This window comes from Haemaphysalis longicornis, unplaced genomic scaffold (genome assembly GCF_048455015.1).
Source record: "Haemaphysalis longicornis isolate Haplotype H1 unplaced genomic scaffold, Haemaphysalis longicornis Haplotype H1 scaffold_9, whole genome shotgun sequence".
NCBI classification, from domain to species: domain Eukaryota; kingdom Metazoa; phylum Arthropoda; class Arachnida; order Ixodida; family Ixodidae; genus Haemaphysalis; species Haemaphysalis longicornis.
In genome coordinates this window covers 127,012,337-127,035,829 of record NW_027526460.1, presented here as the reverse complement: position 1 = coordinate 127,035,829, position 23,493 = coordinate 127,012,337, and the positions used below count along the sequence as shown (strand labels likewise).

The window sequence follows — 23,493 nt, the reverse complement described above, 5'->3', positions numbered from 1 at the left end:
TTCGAATGCACAATGCCTAAGACGTGCTGTGTGACGGGCTGCAGCTCCGGATACCGAAGCAACAAGGAAAACGCGTCGCTCTTCTGTTTCCCAAGTGGTGTTGCGACCGGGCGGGGGCACCCGATCCTTTCTCCGTGGCCTCCAACATACGATGGGTAGCGTGTAGGAAGCGAGCGGCCAGCCGGTGTTGCAGCCGTGAAGAAGTCCAGAGCAGTAGGGTAACGTAACTGTTTACTTCATAGCGAGAGGTGAGCCGAAGCCAAAAAAACATACAATGCCCCGACGGGCGAGGTTACAATACAGGACAGGAGCAGAGCGACCGCATGGATTCGCTGCTCAGACAGGAATGAATATCAACGTTTGTGCTGCCTCTATTTATACCCAAAAAACGCCCCCAAGAGTAACACGCCACGAAATCACAGACACGCACACACTCTGTTCATAGTTGGTGAGTCACCCATGGCTTCGTCCCACATGGCGTCCGAGAGGGGGGGAGAGAGTGTCCTTGAAAGGTGCCGGGGTCGCGCTATCAACTGCTGATCGTGCCGATAGCGAAACGTCTGAGCCGGGAAGGTCAAGGCGACGCGCAGGTGCCTGAAGGGTGTGGCGCAGGCAGCTGCCGGAATCACGTTGCCAAGCGAGGTGACTGACCCGGCATGTCGAGACACGAAAGTACGATTCACCGACACGTGGGCGCACATGGTCGATTCCCACGTGGTCGCTGATGCGGAAAAACACGTGTTGCTGGGTGATTCGTAACAGCTTCTCCGCCGGGGGTCCGAGATCCCGATGGATAAGGGTCTTCAACCGTTGTCCGGAGGGATGCTTTCGCAGGGAAGTGCTCAGCAGACGCTCGACTCCAGGCCTGGGCTGTACGACACCGTGCTGGAGCTTCACAGGGCTGATCACTGGACGAGAAGTGGCTCCCCAAGAACGTCTCTGGATTGGTCAGGCAAGCAACAGAACAACACAGCAAGACACAACCGCATCGCCGGCAAGTGCGAAGACAAATCCCCACTGAAGATCTACCAGGCTTTTAGATGCGAAAAAATACGCTAATAACTAACTACACTAGTTATATTTTTAGCCCAGCAGTACTTTAGACAAGTGCACAAACCTGAAAGGTGACATTTCGCGTGATTGGAAATGTCCCACACACACAAAAAAAAAAAACGTAATCGTAAAGGGCGAAACCTGCGTCAGGAAAAACAAAGAAATTTGAGAAAGTCAGGCGTCAGCAGGCCACATCTTGCCTTAAGGACTCCGACTTAAGCCATCAGCATTGCCATTCAGTTTCCCCTTTTTGTACCGCACTTCAAACGTATACTGCTGCAGAGCCAGACTCCAGCGTAGGAGGCGACCGTTCTTTGAGGACATCGTGTGCAGCCACGTGAGAGGGCAGTGGTCGGTCTCTACTATAAACTTCGAGCCGGCGAGGTAACAGGCCAGTTTTTGCACCGCCCAGACGAGACACGCACACTCCTTTTCGGAGGCGCTGTACGCTTCTTCACGAATCGTCAGCTTACGACTTGCGTACAAGACTGGGTGTTCCTCATTGTCGTCAGCTTTCTGACACAACACAACCCCCATCCCACGGTCACTAGCATCACACTGGACCACGAAGGGCTCTGAGTAGTCTGGCGAGTTCAGCACAGGGTGGCTAGTTAGAGCAGTTTTCAGGTCGGCGAACGCCTGCTCTTTTGTTTCGTCCCACGCGACTGTTAGCGGTTCGTTTTTCCGAAGCGCGTCGGTTAGAGGGCTAGCCAGCTCAGAGTACCTCGGAATGTACCTCTGATAGTAACCTGTGATTCCCAAGAACGACCTAATGTCTGTCTTGGTTCGGGGCTGCGGGAAGTCTCGGATTGCAGCTACCTTAACTTCCGAAGGTCGGCGATGACCCCTACCTATAACGTGACCAAGGTAAGTGACTTCCGCGCGTGCCATTTGACATTTAGGTGCCTTGATCGTTAAGCCAGCTTCGCGCAAACGTGAAAGCACGGAGCGCAGGTGTTCCAGATGCTCTGGCCACGAGGCGGAATAGATAGCCACGTCGTCTAAATAGGGCAACGCAAAGTCGTCGTACCCCCGTAACACTTTGTCCATGAGACTTGAAAAACAGTATGGCGCGTTTTTCAGCCCAAAACTCAAAACCTTCGGTCGGAAGGTGCCCATGGGTGAAATAAACGCCGCGTACCGGCTAGCTTCCTTCGTCAGCGGAACCTGCCAGTATCCCCGCACCAAGTCAAAAGTGGAAATGAAGCAAGCGCTGCTTACTTTCTCGATACGTTCCTCGATGTTCGGTATCGGGTAGGTTTGGTCTCTAGTGATAAGGTTTAACTTCCTATAGTCTACACATGGTCGCGGATCCTTTCCAGGAACTTCAACCAGTATCAGGGGTGAAGTATAGTCGCTTTCGCAAGCCTCTATCACATCCAGAGCCAACATTTTCTGGATTTCAGTTTCCAGAATTTCGCGCTGTCGCGGCGACACTCGATACGCTTTTGAACGTACGGGCTGGGAAGACGTAAGCTCGATGTCATGCGTTAAGAGGGAAGTTCTGCCGGGCTTATCCGAAAACCGCTCCGAGAACTCTTCTAACAGTGTCTCCAACTCGCGTTTTTGGTCAGGCTCTAACTCCGCTTTCGATACTAGGTCGTTAACGAGGCTACTCGTGCTGTCATGGGTAAGCGGCCCCAATTCCGGAATATCGGGGGGAATCTCCTCGGGTATGTTAACTAGCATCTGCACCACCGCTTCCCGCTGCCTGTAGGGCTTTAGTAGGTTGCTGTGGTATACTTGCTGGAGCTTGCGCTTTCCAGGTACACTCACAACGTAGTTCGTTTCAGACAATTTTTGAAGGATTTTTGCCGGGCCTTCCCACTGAACCTCTAGTTTGTGACGTTGAGATGGCCGCAAAATCATTACCTGGTCTCCCACCTCAAACTGACGTGCCCTGGCTCCCTTGTCGTAGTAGGGTTTGGACTTTTTCTGGGCTGTGCTCATTGCGGTGCCCGCTAGCTGCTGTGCCCTGTGCAAGCGGTCCATTAGCGAGAGTACGTATTCTACAACCATCGGGTCTTCGCCCCTACCTTCCCACGATTCCCGGAGGATGCGGAGGGGGGAACGTAACGAGCGTCCGTAAACAAGTTCGGCTGGCGTGAAACCGGTCGTCTCGTGAGGAGCCGTCCTCAAAGCAAACATCGCTGCCGGTAAGCACAGCTCCCAGTCAGCCTTTCGCTCGTAGCACATGGCTCTGAGAACGCGCTTCATTACCGAGTGCAACTTCTCGACAGAGTTCGACTGAGGGTGGTACACGGAACTATGAATGAGTTTTACTCCGCACTTCTCGAGAAACGTCGTCGTTAGTGCGCTCGTAAAAACTGTGCCCTGGTCTGACTGTATCTCCGCCGGGAAGCCGACCCTCGCGAACACAGACAGTAGGGCGTTCACAATTTCCACTGAGCTCAACTCCTTCAAGGGTACGGCCTCGGGGAATTTAGTAGCAGGACAGAGCACTGTCAAGATGTGACGATAGCCAGAGGTCGTCGCGGGCAGTGGGCCAACCGTGTCGATCACGAGACGGCGAAAGGGCTCCGTGATAACCGGTACAAGTTTCATGGGCGCTTTGGTTTTGTCTCCCGGCTTGCCCACTCTCTGGCACACATCACAAGTGCGCACAAAGTTTTCGACATCGCGAAAGCATCCTGGCCAGTAGTACTCCTGCAACAGGCGGTCTTTCGTTTTTCGTATGCCTAGGTGCCCTGACCACGAGTTGCCGTGTGCGAGACGCAACAAATCCTGACGATAGACCTGCGGGACAACTAATTGGTCAAACTCCACCCCTCTCCGGTCTCGATACTTGCGATAAAGTATCTCCTCCCTCGTCTGGAATCTTACGTTCTTTTTCGCAACCCCTTCAGTTACATTGTCCAGTAACTTTTCCAGCGTGTTATCTTTTCTTTGCTCCGCGCTCAGTGCTTTACTATCGACGTGCAGCAACCGCTCTAAACTTTCCGACGTAGGTGCTACAAAAATCTCTGCCGGAGAATCCTCTGTTTCGGCTGGATGCTGCTGCTGCTCGACACCCGCGATCTGAACCTGCAAGGAGGCCGACTGGCCGCGTTCGGAAGCAACGTCGGCGCTAGTCTCAGCAAGCTTCCCAACCTCCTCTCTTCGCGAATCCTTCCCGCTTTCAACTGCCACCTTTGCTCCGAGCTCGCGAGCGCGTTAGCGCGAACACTATCCCTTCCCCGAAAACGAGTCCCCTTTCGCGCAGTAGCTGATCGGACCTGTTCGAGAAAAGATACGGATACTGCTCTGGAAGGCTGGGAGAAACAGCGGCCTCTGTTTCGAGCTTTCCGAAGGGACCATCGATGGTTATCCTGGCGATCGGAAGACACACGCTTTGTGCTTCTATGGCCTGCTTTATCCACGCGCACTCGCCCGTGAATTGATGCGGTTCGACGTAGGACGGGTGGACCACGTCCATCGTTGCTGCGGAATCGCGAAGAACTCGGCACGGTTTGCCGTTAACTGCTAGCTCGCGTACGTAGGGCTCTAAAAGTTGCCTGCTATCCTCATCCTGATCTAGTACGTGAAAGACTAGCTTTCCCTTTTTGCAACTAGCGGCGAAATGTCCAGTCTCGCCGCAGTTGTAACACGCAGCCTGTCTACGCGCTTCAAAAGCTTTCCTTCTGCGTTGCTCCTCAGCGTCTGCTGCTCTCTTTTCGTTATCGTGGCCAGTTTCTCTATCCCCGACAACGACCTTCCTTGCTCCACCGTCTACCTGGGGAGCTCTGCCTTTCGGCCCTGATTTATCAGGCCTCGGCCTGAACTCTTTTTGGCCGTCTTTCGGCCCCTGCGCACCTCGCCGTGCGACAAACTCGTCGGCTAGCTGAGCTGCCTGATCCACAGTACTTACCCCTGGCCTATCTTGCACCCAGAGTCTCAGGTTCTCTGGTAGACGGCGGTAAAACTGCTCAAGACCGAAGCACTCAACCACTTTGTCGTGCTCTCCGAAGGCCTCGGCCTCTTTGAGCCACTCTTCCATATTTGCCCTCAGCTTGTAGGCGAACTCCGAGTACGACTCGCCTCTAGCTTTCTCGGCTTCGCGGAACTTCTGGCGAAATGCCTCTGCTGACAGCCTGTACTTACGCAGGAGGCTAGACTTGACTTTCTGGTAGTCCTCCGCCTCCTCCTTTGGCAAGCGGGCCATCACGTCGGATGCCTCACCTGGCAAAAGCGTAAGCAGCTTTTGCGGCCATGAGTCTCGGCTAAACTGGGCCCTCTCACACGTACGCTCGAAGTTGACCAAAAAAAGACCGATGTCTTCTCCTACCTTGTAGGGTCGCATTAGGTCACACATTCGCAACGTAGGTCGCTCAGTCGCCGCAGACTGCACGCTGCTGCCACTCTGACGTCTAGTTCGAGACGCCTCGACGTCTAGACGCTTCATTTCCAGCTCATGCTGTCGCTCCTGTTCGCGCTTTCTATCTTCGCGTTCCTGTTCTCGCTTTCTTTCCTCGCGTTCCTCTTCGCGCTTTCTTTCCTCGCGTTCCTGACGCTGGCGCACAGCCTCTGCAGCCTGACGTTTAGCGGTCTCCCTGTCATTGATCGTCTCAATGCACTCGGACAGCTCGTCATCGTCAGCCCCAACAGCGAGTATAGCCTCTATTAGCTCTGGCTTTCTCAGCGCGTCTGTAACATCCAAGCGCAACTCTTTTGCAAGCTCCAACAACTGCGGTTTTTTCAACGCTTTCAAATTCATGGCCGGTCTAGAGTACTGCTTTCCCACTGTTCCAAAAAATGTTTTGCGCGAATAACCCACGCGACAAAAACAGACGCCCTACCAGCTATCCTCAGAAGCCTGGTAAAACTCGGTGAAGAAAAGTCCCGCACTCACCCTTGACCGCCGTGAATTCTGCGAAGTCCGAAGCCGCCTTGACGTCCGTGGTGTTGGGTCTCGCACCGCTGGCTCCAGGTGAAGTTGTCATCCGACCGCTGCCAACCAGTTGTTGCGACCGGGCGGGGGCACCCGATCCTTTCTCCGTGGCCTCCAACATACGATGGGTAGCGTGTAGGAAGCGAGCGGCCAGCCGGTGTTGCAGCCGTGAAGAAGTCCAGAGCAGTAGGGTAACGTAACTGTTTACTTCATAGCGAGAGGTGAGCCGAAGCCAAAAAAACATACAATGCCCCGACGGGCGAGGTTACAATACAGGACAGGAGCAGAGCGACCGCATGGATTCGCTGCTCAGACAGGAATGAATATCAACGTTTGTGCTGCCTCTATTTATACCCAAAAAACGCCCCCAAGAGTAACACGCCACGAAATCACAGACACGCACACACTCTGTTCATAGTTGGTGAGTCACCCATGGCTTCGTCCCACATGGCGTCCGAGAGGGGGGGAGAGAGTGTCCTTGAAAGGTGCCGGGGTCGCGCTATCAACTGCTGATCGTGCCGATAGCGAAACGTCTGAGCCGGGAAGGTCAAGGCGACGCGCAGGTGCCTGAAGGGTGTGGCGCAGGCAGCTGCCGGAATCACGTTGCCAAGCGAGGTGACTGACCCGGCATGTCGAGACACGAAAGTACGATTCACCGACACGTGGGCGCACATGGTCGATTCCCACGTGGTCGCTGATGCGGAAAAACACGTGTTGCTGGGTGATTCGTAACAGTGGCGACTTCGAGGGAAATGGAAGAGAGCTATTCGCCCCGAGCGCGAACACAGTCGGCCCCTGGCGGCGGCGGGACGAACCGCTCCTAGTGTGGATGGCGCTCTCGCGTCGTCTGCTTTTTCCCATTGCGTGACGCGCAAGACGCGTGCTGCACACGACAAAACAGCCAATATGTGTGCTCGTTTGGCAGTAAGCAATGACTTAGTTACCTCTGCTTGCGCATTTTCTCTAGAAACGCAATAATCAGCGACCGTTGCGGGTTAATGCGCTGGTTTAATTCCACGAAACATCTTCGCCCTGGTCACAGCTTGAGTGTGAAACTTGTTATAAACATTGCTTCCACACATTGCACTTTTCTTATTGTTGAGTGCAGTCGTCTGCCGTTTCGGGAACGTCTAAGGGTGCTTTTTGAAGGTGGCGTGGTGATTATTTAAATGATAAAAGTTTAGTACGCGAAACGGGTAAGCAGCGACAAGACGCATACGCGTGCAAATTCCACACCCTTGTAAAATTGCGCTGTGTCCTTACAGAAAGAAGAAACAAAGAAAAATATTTACGCTGCCCACGACCCGTGCGCTATCGCCCATGTGTGATCGTGTCCTTCCCGTACCTTTCCTAAAATAAATACCATTTTTGGACAGTCGTTTATACTGAGGAGGAGGAATAAACATTTATTCAACTGTATCGATTTGCTAATTTTAAGCATTATTTAAAATACGTTTCTATGGATGCGCAAGAGTATTTAGGGGAGATTTCTCGGTAAAATTAAGCAGTTGTGAGTTTGCGAGTGTCATGTGGCATTTCGTGTGTCATTTTCTATATAGATCATTTTCAAATCCGACATGAATCACCTTGTCCAGAAATGTCTCACTCAGCATAACCAAATGCCTAATATGGTCCCGTCTTAAGCTTTTAAGGTGGACGTAAGTTTAAAGAAAGAGGAGAAAACGCGTAATATAATGCGCGTTGTTGCCCACATGTGTGAGGGGTGTGTGCCATGACTCGCTGTTTTTTTTTTAATTTTTTCCCACAATGCTTGCTTTCAATACAATTTTGAAAGGCGAGCCACAATTCCTGGACAATCGCGGACGGAATCAGTTTTGAAAATACGTACTGCTTTTTCACCGCTACAGAACATGACGCCTATGTGTAGTTTCCATTGTAAGTAATACTGATAACTATAGTTTGGCTTTTCGCGTTGCATGCGTTCTCTTCTCGCTGCTCTTGCAACGTTGGCAGGAGCCCCCCCACCCCCCCCCCCCCCTTTCGCGAAAAAAAACTAAATGCACAGAATTTCATTTTTAAACCAATCCTCAAGAATTAAATGCCATGACAAAAGCAATATTCAGTTTACAAAACAAAGTAGTTACCGGGAACCCGTTGCGCTGATTCGCAACGAGAAATAAAAAAGGAAATGTTTTACTACATCTGCAACAGCGCAACTTCATTTATTGCCATCTTTAGGGTTCGTAAGCAACCTTATACGCAAGAATGCAAACACATCTCCCTGTTGCAGGCACCTGTTAGATTTTAAAAGCAACGCAAATTGTCAACATAGCAGCCGTAACAGAAAATTTGTGTTCACTGTGAGGTCCCAGAAGCTTGGTTTGCACACTGTAAACCTGCTTGTCACTTTGCGAAAACCTAGGTAAACATGAGATGTTGATTGTACTGCGTGCGTTGACAATACAATTCGCAAGTTCACTTGCGACGAAAGCCGTAAATAAGTGATCTGAAACCGTTATTCATCAAACCTTCCTTCAGAGTCGTTAAAATTTCATTTAAAAGACCCGTTAGAGCGGTTACATTTATATCTCTGCGCTGATCAAAATTCAGTAATTTTATGTTGCCTTTTGAACACACAAAAAATATCGTAAGCTCTTAGAAAGAATTTCGGGGCAGTTAAGTAGTGTTACCGTTTCAGGGCATCCCACAAATGCAAGAATGCGTCATGCTACCAGTGAAAGCGATTGAGATTGCCGTTGTAAACTGAATTTCAGAGATCGCGGCTTCCTGATTTGTTTCTTTATGCTGTTATTGAAGGCTCAAATCCATAGTCTGGAAAGATCGAGCTTGCTACGAGCCACAGCGTACAAGTTCATTGTCACAATTACGGCCATTCTGAGATTCCCGATGAGTCGTCGCTTTTTTTGGCGTAGTAATGAAAACTGACTGCCGCTTCCATGCTATTCGCCGCGAGCTCGACATGTAGGTGGCGACACCGTCGCGCTGCTAGTGTGGATGCTCCGCAGAGCGGCCCGTAGGAATGCACACTGTGGGCGCGCTTCGTGCTTTTTTCTCGCAGTATGAGCGCACGAAAGGTGCACACAAGAGTGGTATGCTGTAGTTCGGTTCTTCAACGTTCAATGTATAGCATGGAAGGGGCAGTCAGTTTTTATTACTACGCCAAAAAAAGCGACGGCTCATCGGGAATCTCAGAATGGCCGTAATTGTGACAATGAACTTGTACGCTGTGGCTCGTAGCAAGCTCGATCTTTCCCGACTATGGCTTTGAGCCTTCAATAACAGCATAAATAGAAACAAATCAGGAAGCCTCTATCTCTGAAATTCAGTTTACAACGGCAATCTCAATCGCTTTCACTGGTAGCATGACGCATTCTTGCATTTGTGGGATGCCCTGAAATGGTAACACTACTTAACTGCCCCGAAATTCTTTCTAAGAGCTTACGATATTTTTTGTGTGTTCAAAAGGCCACATAAAATTACTGAATTTTGATCAGCGCAGAGATATAAATGTAACCGCTCTAACGGGTCTTTTAAATGAAATTTTAGCGACTCTGAAGGAAGGTTTGATGAATAACGGTTTCGAATCACTTATTTACGGCTTTCGTCGCAAGTGAACTTGCGAATTGAATTGTCAACGCACGCAGTACAATCAACATCTCATGTTTAGCTAGGTTTTAGCAAAGTGACAAGCAGGTTTACAGTGTGCAAACCAAGCTTCTGGGACCTCACAGTGAGCACAAATTTTCTGTTACGGCTGCTCTGTTGACCAATTGCGTTCCTTTTAAAATCTAACAGGTGCCTGCAACAGCGAGATGTGTTTGCATTCTTGCGTATAAGGTCGCTTACGAACCCTAAAGATGGCAATAAATGAAGTTGCGCTGTTGCAGATGTAGTAAAACATTTCCTTTTTATTTCTCGTTGCGAATCAGCGCAACGGGTTCCCGGTAACTACTTTGTTTTGTAAACTGAATATCGCCTTTGTCTTTTATTTCTTGAGGATTGGTTAAAAAATGAAATTCTGTGCATTTCCTTTTTTTTTCTCGTGAAGAGGGGGGAGGTCCTGCCAACGGTGCAAGAGCAGAGAGAACAGAACGCACGTAACGCGAAAAGCCAAACTATGGTTATCAGTATTACTTACAATCGAAACTACACTAGGCGTTGTGTTCTGTAGCGGTGAAAAAGCAGTACTTTAACACGTATTTTCAAAATTAATTAACCCCCCTTTGATCCGAGATTGTCCAGGAATTGTGGCTCGCCTTTTTCAAAAATGTATTGAAAGCAAGCATTGTGTGAAAAAATTAAAAAAAAAATCAGCGAGTGAAGGCACACACGCCCCTCACACATGTGGGCAACAACGTGCATTATATTGCGCGTTTTCTCCTCTTTCTTTAAACTTAGGTCCACCTTAAGAGGTTAAGACGTGACCGTATTAGGCATTTGGTTATGCTGAGTGAGACACGTTTCTGGACAAGGTGATTCATGTCGGATTTGAAATATATGAAAATGACACATGAAATGCCGCATGACAGACGCAAACTCACAACTGCTTAATTTTACCGAAAAATCCCCCCTAAATACTCTTGCGCATCCATAGAAACGTATTTTAAATAATACGTAAAATTAGCAACTCAACACAGCTGAATAAATGTTTATTCCTCCTCCTGAGTATAAACAACGACTGTCCAAAAATGGTATTTATTTTAGAAATATACGGGAAGGACACGATCACACAGGCGCTTGCTGGTGTAAAATACGTGTCCGGTAATGTATGGGCGATAGCTCAGGGGTCGTGTGCAGTGTAAATGTTTTTGTTTGTTTCTTCTTTCTATAAGGACACAGCGCAGTTTTACAAGGGTGTGGAATTTGCACGCGTACGCAGGTCTTGTCGCTTCTTACCCGTTTCGCGTACTAAACTTTTATGCTTTAAATAATCACCACGCCACCTTCAAAAAGCACCCTTCGACGTTCCCGAAACGGCAGACGACTGCACTCAACAATAGGAAAAGTGCAATGTGTGAAAGCAATGTTCACACTCAAGCGGTAACCACGGCGAAGATGTTTCGTGGAATTAAACCAGCGCATTAACCCACAACGGCCGCTGATTATTGCGTTTCTAGAGGAAATGCGCAAGCAGAGGTAACTATGTCATTGCTTACTGCCAAACGAGCACAGATATTGGTTGTTTTGTCGTGTGCAGCACGCGTCTTGCGCCGCACGCAACGTGAAAAAGCAGACGACGCGAGAGCGCCATCCACACTAGGAGCGGTTCGTCCCGCCGCCGCCAGGGGCCGACTCTGTTCGCGCTCGGGGCAAATACATTGAACGTTGAGGAACCGAACTACATTATACCACTCTTGTTTGCACCTTTCGTGCGCACATACGGGGGCAAAAAGGCACGAAGCGCGCCCACAGTGTGCATTCTTACGGGCCGCTCAGCGGAGCATCCACACTAGCAGCGCGACACTGTCGCCACCTACATGTCGAGCTCGCGGCGAATACCGCGGTTGGAAGCTGGCGGTTTCGACTTCGAAAGCAAGAACGTTCGGGTTTGCGAAAAGCATTTTGATGCTAGCGACGTTGTAAGAACCGACGAGCGCATCGTGAACGGGGTGGTCGTGTCGCTTCACCGAGAGAGACCGAGGCTTCCGACAGATGCCGTTCCAAGGATTTTTGACGGGCTCCAGGCCTACTTGACAAAGCCGAAACCGCGTTCCCGGACAGCTATTTAGAGGCAACCAGCGAAGAGGCGGCGCGAATTGTCTAACCGGCGTATCATTAGCACCAAATTTAAGATTTATTGCATGCTTTAAATCATAACTCCCCCCCCCCCCCTCCCCACGCATCCAAAAAAAAAATGTATGATGTGGTGCTTCGGCAGTGGCAAAAGCGGCCGAAGAAGAAGAAGAAGAAAACTTTATTTTTGTAAGGATCCCCTGTCCGGAGCTCCCGGGATAGCCGATAGGGCCTTCTCTGCACGTTCAATGAGTGTTCTTTGCACTTCCGCGCTAGAGTCGGCCAGCGTTCTTTCCCATGAAGTGGGGGTAGGATTGGGTATGGGTGGAAGGTTAGGGTTCTGTGTACATGTCCAGAGAGTGTGATAGATGCTAGGGTAGTCCCCGCAGTTAGGACACTTGGGGGTACCCGGTAATCGTCGAGCACCCAGCACTGGAATCGAAAGGAACTCCCAGATTAGGCTGCTGTACTTCCCTTCCCGAGGAAATCATGGGTTGTCGGCCGGCAATTTATAATGCTGTAAACAGTAAACACAAGGAGACGTCAAGCGGCGGGTGTCCCGTGTAAATTGCGTAGAAAAAGTGATCAATCAAATGCTAGGCACATGAAACTCGTTTTTAGAGCGGTCGCGAAAGCGCTCGCCTGCTATAACCGCGCCATCGAAAGTCCCCGCGTCAAGAAAGCGATCGGCGCTCACAAACGTGTGTCCAAAACAACTGCGCATTTGGGTGTAAACTCAATTGAAAGGTCTGTAATAAAACTTCTGGCTGGACCATTCACTTCATTTGAATACTTGGGTAGCAGCGCGCGAGAGGCGAGCCGGATATAAACCAATGTGATGGCTCCTGTACTACCCAGTCATGTATCATTCCGTTCACCCTCCTCCCCCTATTTGCAGCACTACCAGAATATAAAGCTCACCTACCGCATAAACATAGTCGCCCTTTGGCCAGGCGCAAATATAACCACGTTTTCGAGTAGATCTAGCAGTAGCTGCTCGCATCGGGAGCATGGATCATGAGCATCATCTTTCAACACTTGCGAGCTATGACGTACCGCTTCGAGGCATCGTAAGTACGCATATAATTGGATTATTAACACAATGCGTTATCGCGCGGTGTGAGAACACTTTAAATGCGCTGCTGTTAATAAGGTCGTTCCGCACTCCCAAGCAAACTACGCGTGCGTTCCAAAGTAAACAGCTCTCATTCGTCGTTGACACTGGATTGGTGGCATTGAAGCGTTCAGAGACGTTTAAGAAAAGGTAACAGGAAGAACAGCACACACATAATCGCGTCGAAAGGTCGGCAGTAGTGCGCATACAAGCTCAGCAATGGCGGCGGCTTGTGGCCCCCTACGACGGGTGGCGCCGCTAGCGAGAGATTTTGTCCCTATATCAACCTCCGGGCGGAGTTTCGTGACCAGAAAAACATTGAAGGACTCTGGTTGTACATACGGTCTGTATGAGTGCCAGGTGTGTGTGTCAGACCAGTGTCCCGAATCCCGAATCCGGCATATGCAAGCAGCTGATTGCAATTCCGCTGCCCTGAAATTTAGTGGCAGTGTCTCCGTAAACTGTTTCCTCCGATGGTCATGTTGCGGCCATACACTATGATGTAAATCGGCTTTGTGCGCTTACATAATCTAGCGGAGCACTCATACCTGACAGCACACAAGTTACGCTTGCCAATATCACATATCAGAAATTGATCAGTACCCTGGACAAGCCAATGCGGCATAAATTTCACAAACATTCTACGAAATAAGTACGATGGATAATGTAAAATTATACTCGGGAGTCAGCACGCGACGCCAAATTTAATGCTGGGTCGTCTTGCCGCGAGGTGAGCGCTCGCAGATAATGTTACATTTATCCTCCACGAGAAGCGCGCAGGCGGGCCTATAGAGTAATCCGCGTCCGTGACTAAACTCTTCGAAACATCGTCATATACGACACAGGGAGACTACAGATCTAACATAAACCGAAATCAGGGCCTCATGAGATACCACACTCTTCCAACGAGCCCGCGTGTGCGAGATTTTGGCGCACGTTAAGTAACTCCAGGTGGTCAAAATTAATCCGGAGCCCTCCACTACGGCGCGCCTCATCGCCTCCGTTGCGTCGGTGTGTTAAACCCTACAATCAATCAATCAACTCTTCCAACGACACCTTGTATCGCTTGTGAACTGCCTACCCTGTATTCTTAAAAAAATCCGTTCGCCAAATGATCAGCCGTTCGCTGAAGGCGAAAAACAAATGGAAACTGAACACGCAGGATGTGTGTGTGATTACTAAAACGTTCATTCGTTTATTTCGCTCCGCATTCGTTAACAACGATAGTTGAGCGTCCCCCCCCCCCCCGCATGTCTTGCGAAATATCAGTGCATTTCGCTCCTAGTTGTTCTGGTGAATAATTCCTTTATTAAACAAACGTATTTAGCATTTCCGAAGCTCCACTGTTTTTTTTTTTTTTTTTCATTCCCGTAACACTATTCTATTTATTCCTGACTCGCAAATCATTCATGTTTCCGTGGTTTCATTAACGTATACCTTGGTGGGCACATAGTTAACAACGCACAGCGTTTGAGTATACTTAACATTTTCGCGTGGCTTATATTCCCATAAAAGGCACAAGTTATTGTCAGCTACTGGGCTATCACATCCCCGAAACATATTTTTCTATGACGTACATATTCGAAGCAAAGCCGCATTTGTTGTCTGCGCTGCAAAACGAACCAAATTCTTACGGTGCAAATATCAGGTCTAAACGAGGCGACAATAAATAATATTCACTTGTACTGACGTCTTCTAAGGTATGTTGCTGCCGTCGCCGACGCCCGCAAGAGCGGCCAAGAAGCGCGCAGAACTGCCTCCCCGGGTAGCTCTTTTGGCGTTCGAGCGCTCTACCAAGATGCAGCTGTTTTTTTTTTTTAGTGCCCTAAACGTGCAATTTGCTTACAGACGTCACCATAACAAGTTGTTTGGTGCACGGAAAGGCAAAGAGAAGCGAAAGAGAACCAAAATACTGCATGACCACGTATCAGCACGCAGCGCTAATCCCGTAAACGCCGCGGAGAAGAGGCGACAGGCGGCGCAGCGATCGCGAAGCTCGAGGCATTACACAACTCCCCCCCCCCCCCCCCCCCCCGCCTCTGCGCGCGTACGGCCGGTCGCGCCTGCGTTACCACCTACACCCGCAAAAAAAAAAAAAAGTCCTGGGGGGGGGTATTAGAATGTTGAGCTTGCGTTGACAAAATAATGCCATTTTTTTTTTACTTGTAGTGCCATTTATTGCAGCGTTTTTTAAAGAGAAACATCAACTATGTTTGCACTGAAAGTGACTAAAGTTTGGTTGTGCTGAATGTGCATGCTGCACTGAAAAGTAGCCGCACATGCTTAGTGCTCTTTGCAACTGAACCGCGGCGGCGGCATTTCGTTGTGTTGTTCCTTCCTTTGGTGCCCCTATGTATCTCGGGAAGCGTGCTCACCCGCGTATTTTCTCTGCCTGCATGTATTGGCGCAGCTTGTCGACACATTTATCATCGCAGTTGCTGAATTGACGCTTATAATACGCACAGAGAAAAATAATCGCGGCACGATGACCAAACAAAAAAATAAAAATAAAAACCGGCCAATGACGGCCGGTTTTATGTACAGACCGGCAACCCGCCCGGTGTCTAAAAAACCGACCGGCCCGGTCAAAAACCTGGCAGGTGGCAACCCTACAGTAAAACATCGTTCTGGAAGCCCTTCGAGGTGCACGAGTCTGGGCGGCAAAAGGCCAAAACGTAACTCCCAAGAACCCTTCAGAAGGCAACACAAAATCTATAGAAAGAAATTTCCGCTCTACGATGATTTGTCCGCGAGCGGTATAGTGTGAAACAGAAACATATACAGCTTCGCTGTAATATTATTAAGATAAGCAGATATAAAAGTTACAAGAACTAAAGCACAGCAGACAAAAATAACAATTGCCAAGCATACGTTGCAAAATAGTAATTTTTTTAGTGTAGGGCGGAGCGTAGGGCGATTCCGCCAACAATATTGTGTAGGGCGATGTAGCGCTTTTTCAGGCGCGGGCAAAGGCGCTGTGCTCTGCGACCTCGACGGAGACCTGTCGTCCCGTTTCCCAAGAATCAGCCCGGAAGAAATAATGCGCTGGAGTGAAGGCCATCAAAAACAGACTGCAGGAAAGCAGGACGGTCGACATCGTTATCGCAAATAAATTACAATGTCCCGTCCTGGTTGAGTCCTCCCACTCGAGACACAGGGATCAGTCAGATCCTCGGCGCCACTGCTGATAGGCGGAGAAGCGGCTTTTTCACGGTTAAACGCTGCTGAAGGCCTGACGAAACAGTGGGCGCCCTTACACACGTGCGGTCTTTTTTGTCGCATGCCCGTCGAAGACCAGACAGCGTCCGTCCAGGTATGTACTACGTGCCACATACGATGCGACCAACTCTCAAAACGGCCGAGCGGAGGTCACGCATTCCACCAAGGCCGCGTCTCAGAGCCGCGACCGCTCGCTCGGAAACGGAATATGTCATCATCGTCCGCGCGTCCTTGGGTCTAACGATGGCTGCTGCATTACACCCGACTCTGTCGACGGGCGCGATTTTTCCCCGTAGCCGTGACGACTGGCACGTGCCTGCCGGATATAGCCCGTTGTGGACTTCGCCGCAGGTCAATTTTGCTAGCGGAATACACGGGAGCTGACGGGCCAGAAAAAGATACGCTGGGAGCGAGGTTAACTGTTCCCGTTTCTCAAAACCCTTCGCAGGCTATGCTGCAATGCTAATGCCACAACGGCCCGAGAACGGGGACAGCAGGGCCCAGGCAGAGATGTCATCACGGTCACTTTTATTTTCATTCTTTGCCTCTATTTTTCCCACTACACCGCATACTGCGAGTGTTAACCATGTCTGGACAAGTAACGTCCGCAGGATTTCATTACCAAGGGAGGAGAAGGGGGGAAGGGGGGGAAGCACACACAAAAAAAAGGAAAAGAAACAAAACACAAAATGACGCAAATCGTATCACATCAATTCAACATTAATAAAAAATAGTAGCGATGCTATGGGGATGACCTCTCGAGTGTTCCGCTCATACAGGAACGTGGGGCTAATCGCCCGGGGGGGGGGGGGGGGGGGGGGGATTTTCAATTTTGTCCATTTCATGTGCGTTTCAAATTTAAGTGTCCGTTTCAGGCGAGCCCTGATTGGCTGAAAGCAGACGACCGTGTGACGCAACGCAAGCAAGGTTTCTGCAGAGGCCTCGCTAGTGTACAGACGTCACGACTGAAACAGGTGCGAAATGGTCATTTTGAAGCGGACAAGGTCAGAATTCCGCCCCTGATAAGGTCGGCGCGTAGCTTGTGACAAAAATAGCGCTGCTTCACGACAGGTAGAGTTAGCGCCTCGTCCATTCCCTTAGATCCACCCACCCCCTTCAGCGCTCTCGAAAATTTGAGGGTGAAGAGGGGAGGGGGGGAAGGGGAAGATCATGAAGAGAAGCAGTCACTGCAGTCACTAAATAGCTATATTTAGTGACACTAGTTATGAAGTTCATAAGAAAGCGCGGAATCGAGGTCGACGCAGTATATATCAAACAGGACAACGATCATGAATATCATGCGTGCATAAAGTGCATGCGTGAGTGCGCCTAGCTATAATGCAGCTTACTTTCTGACGAGACGAGACAGGCGCACCGCGAAACCTTAGCGAGTAATAGCATCACATAAGCAATAACAAACAAACAAAAAAGCGTAACAAGATATTTCCGTTTTCGGAGCTCAATTGAAATGAATCGGCTCTATTAGAATAAGCAAAAAAAAAAAAAAAATAAATTAAAAAAAAAAAAACACGTGGTGCAAGGCGGAGAAACAGCAGAGCCTGCGGCCCCTCTACTTCCGTCGGAGACCCGGCTGCTGTACCTATAAACGTTGGCTGTACCTCGTGTGGATTTCCAAACTTGCCGCTGAAAGTTCTGCATCACTGGCAGGCCCGGACTGTTCTATTTGCAGGCTCTCACGTCTCTCCCAAGAACTCGCTAAAACCGGCGGCAACCGACTTCGCGAACTCGGCGTCTCTCCTCCCCACTTCCGGCGCGAACGCACGTGAACTGGCGAGAAGAACAGCACGCGAGAGATCACGCCACGAACGCTGGGCAGAGTGTCAACGAAGGTCGAGATGGCCGACGCCGGGCGCGCCTCACGAGGCGCATGGGCACGTGCGCCCGGTGTCTTTCTTTGTGTATTTATTTTCTGGTAAACTAAAAGATTAAACAGATCTGCTGTTAAAACCGAAAAAAAAAAAAAACGTTTTAACTTCCTGCAGAGAGGCTGACGACTGCAGACGAGGGATACGTTGTGAAACGTTGAAGCCTCAAAGTCATAAAGGTGCATAAAAGTTCTTTATAAGCGGTATTTCGACATAAGCGGGTTGGAACCACGCGCAATTATTAATGACCGCAGTGACAATTCGAATAAAGTAATTTCCTTATACCGCTCCGCCCAGACACGGAAACTCGCGGGCATTTCAAATTGGTAGTCCATGAACTTCGCAAGTGACTTCGTACACGGCACAGACTAGCAGAGGACTAATGCGCCAGTATATTCATGAATGTCAATAACAGTTAACAGTCTTCGAAAGCAGCACATGACACCGCATTCAGCTCCACGAAATCATCACGACATCGCCCCACAAAAGCTGCCCATAACTAGCGATCACCAGTTCCATCGACTTGGGCATGCGAAAAAGAAAATTCCATCATTCAAATGCGGTCGTGTTTTGTTTTTCCACGAGTTTTACCTGACATAACTGCAGCCAGCCTGAAACCGAACGAATGGCTTAATTTAAAAACAGCACACGCGAGGGCACACGTCTGCGTTTTTACAAGGAAGACATCCAAGGCTGCGATGGTAATGCCAGTAACGCCCTTTCGTGTGACGTGTCTGTCCGTATCCTGGCTTAAATAAACCTCACTGAAACGACGACCCTACGAAGTTTCATGCCCCACAAAAACATACAAAAAAAGAAAAACAGAATAAAATAAAATAGGTACGTGATCTATATAAAAAAAAGGCAGACTGGTAAGTCAAAATAGGTGATATATAGTCACACTGGTATATAAATTTCCTCTTTAAAAGTTGCCATTAGCGAAAATAGAGGGAAAAAAAAAAACGGTGAGAGAACCAATGACCAGTAGAACTGAAAGAAAGAGCTGATCTAGAACAGCAACAACAAAAAAAAAAAACTAAGAGTTGGATGCGCCTGGCCTAACCCGCCGTTCTTTTCTGGGTAGTCCGCTTATTTTTCAGCCAACACTTCGTAGGAATGCGCATTCGATATCCGACGCCGCTCCGCAATCAGGCGATATCAGCGCAAGGTTACGCAATCTCGGATACCCATTGCGTTTCGTATTCCCTCACGTAGGACACAGCGCACATCCGACCTGCCTCATCGCACAATGGCAGCTCCAAACAGGGCAAAATCGGACGTGTACGCGCCTAGTTTGTGACATTTTGACGTGAAACGCGCAACGGCGGCACAACGAAGGGGGGAATTCAACAAACACGAAAAACTGTGAACTGTGAACGAAAAACTGTGGACTGGTGAACTTTTTGCTGAATGTTAACTTTTTGTTAAGTGAGAAGAGTGAAAATAAAGCTTTCAAGTTCCCTTCATCCGCGGTGCAATTAAGTTCCTAATGTCACGCCCGTAATATTCTTTTTTGCAAATTTGAAAACGAAAGCACTCGCGCCAATAATTGGATGCACCGAAAAGGAACGTAACAGAACGGACATTTTCTACGGACACAAACAACATCCCCATAGGGCTGCACTTTGAATTCTTTGCACAAAAAGCCACTAAGAATGAAAGAAAAGCCCGCTTTCAGCGTACGCAGATACAACTGAGCCGGTATTACACGTCTACGGAAAACATCTTTGAGCCTTACCACTAGCTGATATGGGGGATGGGTGCTGAAGCACTTCATACGCGATATTGCATGATTGCATGCGGTCGAACCTTGCTCTTATGGTACACAGGACAGTTGTCAGGGGAGTAATCAACGAGGTTACGTTACGCGCAGTTGTTTCGACGCAAAGCCTCGCGCTGTTCAAAATCACGCACGTGTTTTTGAAAACAAACGCGCTCACGGCCCCGCCTACCCCATTGGACCAACGCAAGGCGTCATGAAGGCGCCGCACGAGCTCTCATTTCAAAGGGACTTTACGCTCGACTACGAATCCGACAAATTCACGCGGAGATGGCAAGTATTGGGCTCTGAACTTACGTAGCGATGACAGCAAAACGGTACTTGGAGACGAACGTCGCGTCAGGCCTTCGCAACACAAGCGAATAACAACACAGGACTGGAAGGACTGTAACACAGAACAGGGAGTAAAGAGACTGTAATGATCGTAACAACGGAAGCGAGGACAATTAGCCTTCGAAGGACGACGCAAGCTGGCGCTAGTGTGCGGCTAAAAATGAACCTATTCATCAACTACCTCCCAAAATTTTATAAGCCACTTAAATGAGAAGAATATATTTTTCAAGTTAACATTTTGATTATTTGTGCTAGCCTTAGATGGTAAGAAAAAGAAGTGGCCTTTTCTGACGCGACATCTGGCGGCGGACGGGGGAAACGCCGTGGGGCATCCCAGTGGGACTGCGGACTGCGGTCCTTCCGGATTTTGGAGATTTTTAATCGCTTCGATCGTGCGATGTGTCGACGAGGAATGTGACCCCGGCCCAAGGAAGGATGGAGCTGTCGCGCTGTAGGATCAGGCGGACTGGATGCAATGCCCTGAAAAGCTGTTAGTACTTTCTTCGCATGCTGCACGGCGGCCGCGAACCCGCGCGCGCGCCGCCCGGTCGCATTGCGTATGTCTTTCTAATCGCTTTACGTTCGCCCAGCCCTCCTGTCAAACGCGCGACGCCGTCCTCGCACGCGCCTCCCAGCCAGCGCACGCGGGAGCCCGCGTATGCAGCAATGGCTCGCGGAGATTTCGGCCCCGGACTCACGGGGAGGGAGGAAAACGCGGAGAAGGAGCGGGTCGCCGAGAAAAGGCCCGGAGCTCATCTTCTCTACACGGGTGGGACGGGTCGCTCGCGCGCTCGACTCCATTGAAGCAATCGCGTCTTTCCCCGCTACATCGGGCGCTGCGAGGAACGCTTCTCGCGTTGCGTTTGCTCCTCACCGCGTACTCCGAAGCACGTACCGTTATCCCTCGTCGACGGCCCGCGTGCGCGGTTCTTGGTTTCGAGAGGGTCGAGCGCTCCGAACCTTTGCGACACACCGAAGAAGGGTGCTACACGATCGCGATGTCGGCGCTTACACCTAATGCACGCAGCGCTCGCGGTTGCAAAACCGAGCTCGCGACCATCTCTGCGGTCGCCTCGGGACCGCATCCTTCGTGCCCGAGGGAGGAGTATTACGTCGACCTTTCCATATATACATGCGCTTTGCTCCGGCCGCGCGGCGCGCGTACGCGAGACGGGCTTTGTGTTCCATCGATTTATATTGTCGCCTGCTTTCGTTTCCCTCTCTTCCTCGGGCCCCGCACCGCCAGGTTTCTACTGCACAGTGGGGCTGATTTGGGCCGACGGTGACTGTGTATTCATAACCCCACTGCAACCGCCCAAGAACTCGTCGACCAGTCACCACCAGGTCCACTTCTGCCGCCACCAGGTACTCGGCTTGTTCAGGCAAGTTGACCCACTTTCTTCAACGCTGCACCTGGGTGCAGAGCATACTTACCGCACTTACATTTTTAAGAACTATTGCGTGTATGTATTCCTAGCCGCAGGAATGCGAAATACGGCAAAGTGAGCCGAGTTTTCTTTTCTTTTTTTTTTTTCCAGTGCTAGTGCGAAGTACGCCTCGCGGGATCATATTTGCTTCCCTGTTCGCGTCCGAAGCGCGCATATTGGCACGCGTACGCAAGCACTGAATAATTTATGGGACAGATTTTATTCGCTGTGGGCTATAAAAAACACAACCTCATGGATGTTGTAAGCTATCTCGCGTCGTTTCTTTTCCTCCTCTTTTTTTTTTCTTTTCTGCACGGATCGATATCTCAAATCGCATATCGATGACCGCTATAGAGCGTGAGCTGGCGGACGTGTTATCGGCTCTCCTCGAAAGAGAATCACACGGTGGTTTGAGCGTGATGATCAGATGCCGTTTTTTGCAAATGTGGTGTTTAACGGGGCTGCCTATTTATGTGGCTGGATTAAACCGACGGCGGCGTTCCGTGACGAAAGGCCGCGTAGTTTCGGAAAGCGTACTTTGCCGCAATACAGAGCGTCGTGCGGGAAAGTATCTCCTCCAGGGGTATTGTAGGTCTTGTCATTTTCGTGCTGCTTCCGAATTATGTTGAATGAACGCTTAAATGTTGGTGGCTGGGCGCGGAAGGATGTGCATGATAAATTAATCAAACTTATAAAGCTGCAGTTTAACTCCTAAGCCTACAATAAACATAACAATGTATTATAATACGCATTTGAACACTTAAGGTTGCTCGTGTACTTCTGTTGATGAAAATTTGACAGCACCTTTCAGGTTTTTGTCACTGCAGTTTGAACCTTCAAGAATCAGTTGGGTACGCTGTCGTGTTGTGCAACTGTACGCATTTAAATACAAATCTTATTTTGTAAGATGGAAGTGTTGATATGTGAAAGAAAGGGACTGAGAACTTGCAAGACTTCAGTTAGTGTGATGAGATACCTCGTGGTCTACTTTGGGAGTTTGTTGATAATTGTGGACGTGCCATATTAGCCCATGCTGAACTACTATATAACGCACTGCACTACACCCAGCATCACATCATCATCATATACATCAGTATCAATGACCATACGTGACTGGCATTTTTATTGTTTCTTGACAGTATACTGCGGTCATGAAGGACCATGCAGGTTGGGTACATCAGTACATATAGAAATATATATAGTACATTTCAATTACATAAAAAGCAGGAAAATGCAAAGGAGACAAATAGAAAGGAACTCTACCCGCAAAATACCCTGAGTGCGCAAATCAATGTTCTCTCATTTGGAAAATGAAAAAAGAAAAGACTATACAAACAAACAAAAAAAAAGTGACAAGAGCTATCAGTGCATTCCTAAATCAGTGAGTAGTGCATTTTCAAAACCCCTTGCAGATTGTGATGAAAGAATTTTTTCAGACAGTGAATTCCAATCATCAATGGTTAGTGCATAAAGATTAGTGCGCATTTGGTAGGGAAGTAAATTACATGCATGCCGATTTCTCGATGTGCGCGACAAAAATGGTTGCATATATGCGCGCGCATTCACGTTCAGTTTGTTGTGATAGAGCAAAAATAAAATCTGAGTCAGGCTATTTTCCTGTGCTGCTGTAGGGTTGGAATATTTTTTTCCAGCATTATGGATGACGGGGAATCTGTCCTCTGATATTTGTTACATATGAAACGAATTGCCTGTCTCTGTACCATCTCTAGCCTGTGCTTGTCTTTTTGAAAGTACGGATCCCAAACTGCGCTCGCATATTCAATTTTAGGCAGACGGAAAAGTTTTTTAGGCAAGAAACTTTGCATCGGATGGCACGTTTTTTAATTTGTGTCTAAGTAAGCTGGGTTGCTGCGTTGCTGCTGTACAAATTTTTTCTATGTGCGAGGACCACGTAGCTTTGTTCGTGATTGTCAATCCTAAATATTTGTATTCTGTGGCTTCTGTTACGCTGTCGTTATGAATTTTATGTGTGAATAAGAATGGTTGTATTTTATTGGTTATGCAAAGCAGCACAGTTTCCTGAGAGTTCAGGGACATCGACCATGTTGTGCACCATT

The 23,493-nt window shown here is 49.1% G+C and overlaps 3 protein-coding genes across 5 annotated transcripts in view; 1 reads left to right on the top strand and 2 right to left on the bottom strand.

Annotated features, from left to right (window-relative positions):
- LOC144152073 (glutathione S-transferase 3, mitochondrial-like) overlaps positions 1 to 20,052 on the bottom strand; it is a 37,392-nt gene extending 17,340 nt beyond the window's left edge. Inside the window, exon 1 of the mRNA XM_077683281.1 lies at positions 19,953 to 20,052. The gene's annotated coding sequence lies outside the window, so the exon portion shown is untranslated. The remainder of the gene's footprint in view (positions 1 to 19,952) is intronic.
- Positions 4,193 to 5,824, bottom strand: LOC144153418 (uncharacterized). The gene has a single exon (XM_077685065.1). The coding sequence runs from the start codon at positions 5,765 to 5,767 to the stop codon at positions 4,193 to 4,195; it is 1,575 nt and encodes a 524-aa protein (XP_077541191.1). The 5' UTR covers positions 5,768 to 5,824.
- Positions 20,053 to 20,286: 234 nt separating the features above from the next.
- LOC144152072 (WD repeat and coiled-coil-containing protein-like) overlaps positions 20,287 to 23,493 on the top strand; it is a 50,517-nt gene continuing 47,310 nt past the window's right edge. For 2 of the 3 annotated variants that reach the window (XM_077683279.1, XM_077683278.1), the window contains exons 1-2: positions 20,287 to 20,478; positions 21,235 to 21,370. In XM_077683279.1, the coding sequence (XP_077539405.1) occupies positions 20,424 to 20,478; positions 21,235 to 21,370 (191 nt within the window). In that variant the 5' untranslated portion in view covers positions 20,287 to 20,423. The remainder of the gene's footprint in view (positions 20,479 to 21,234; positions 21,371 to 23,493) is intronic. The other variant, XM_077683280.1, reaches the window with a different exon arrangement.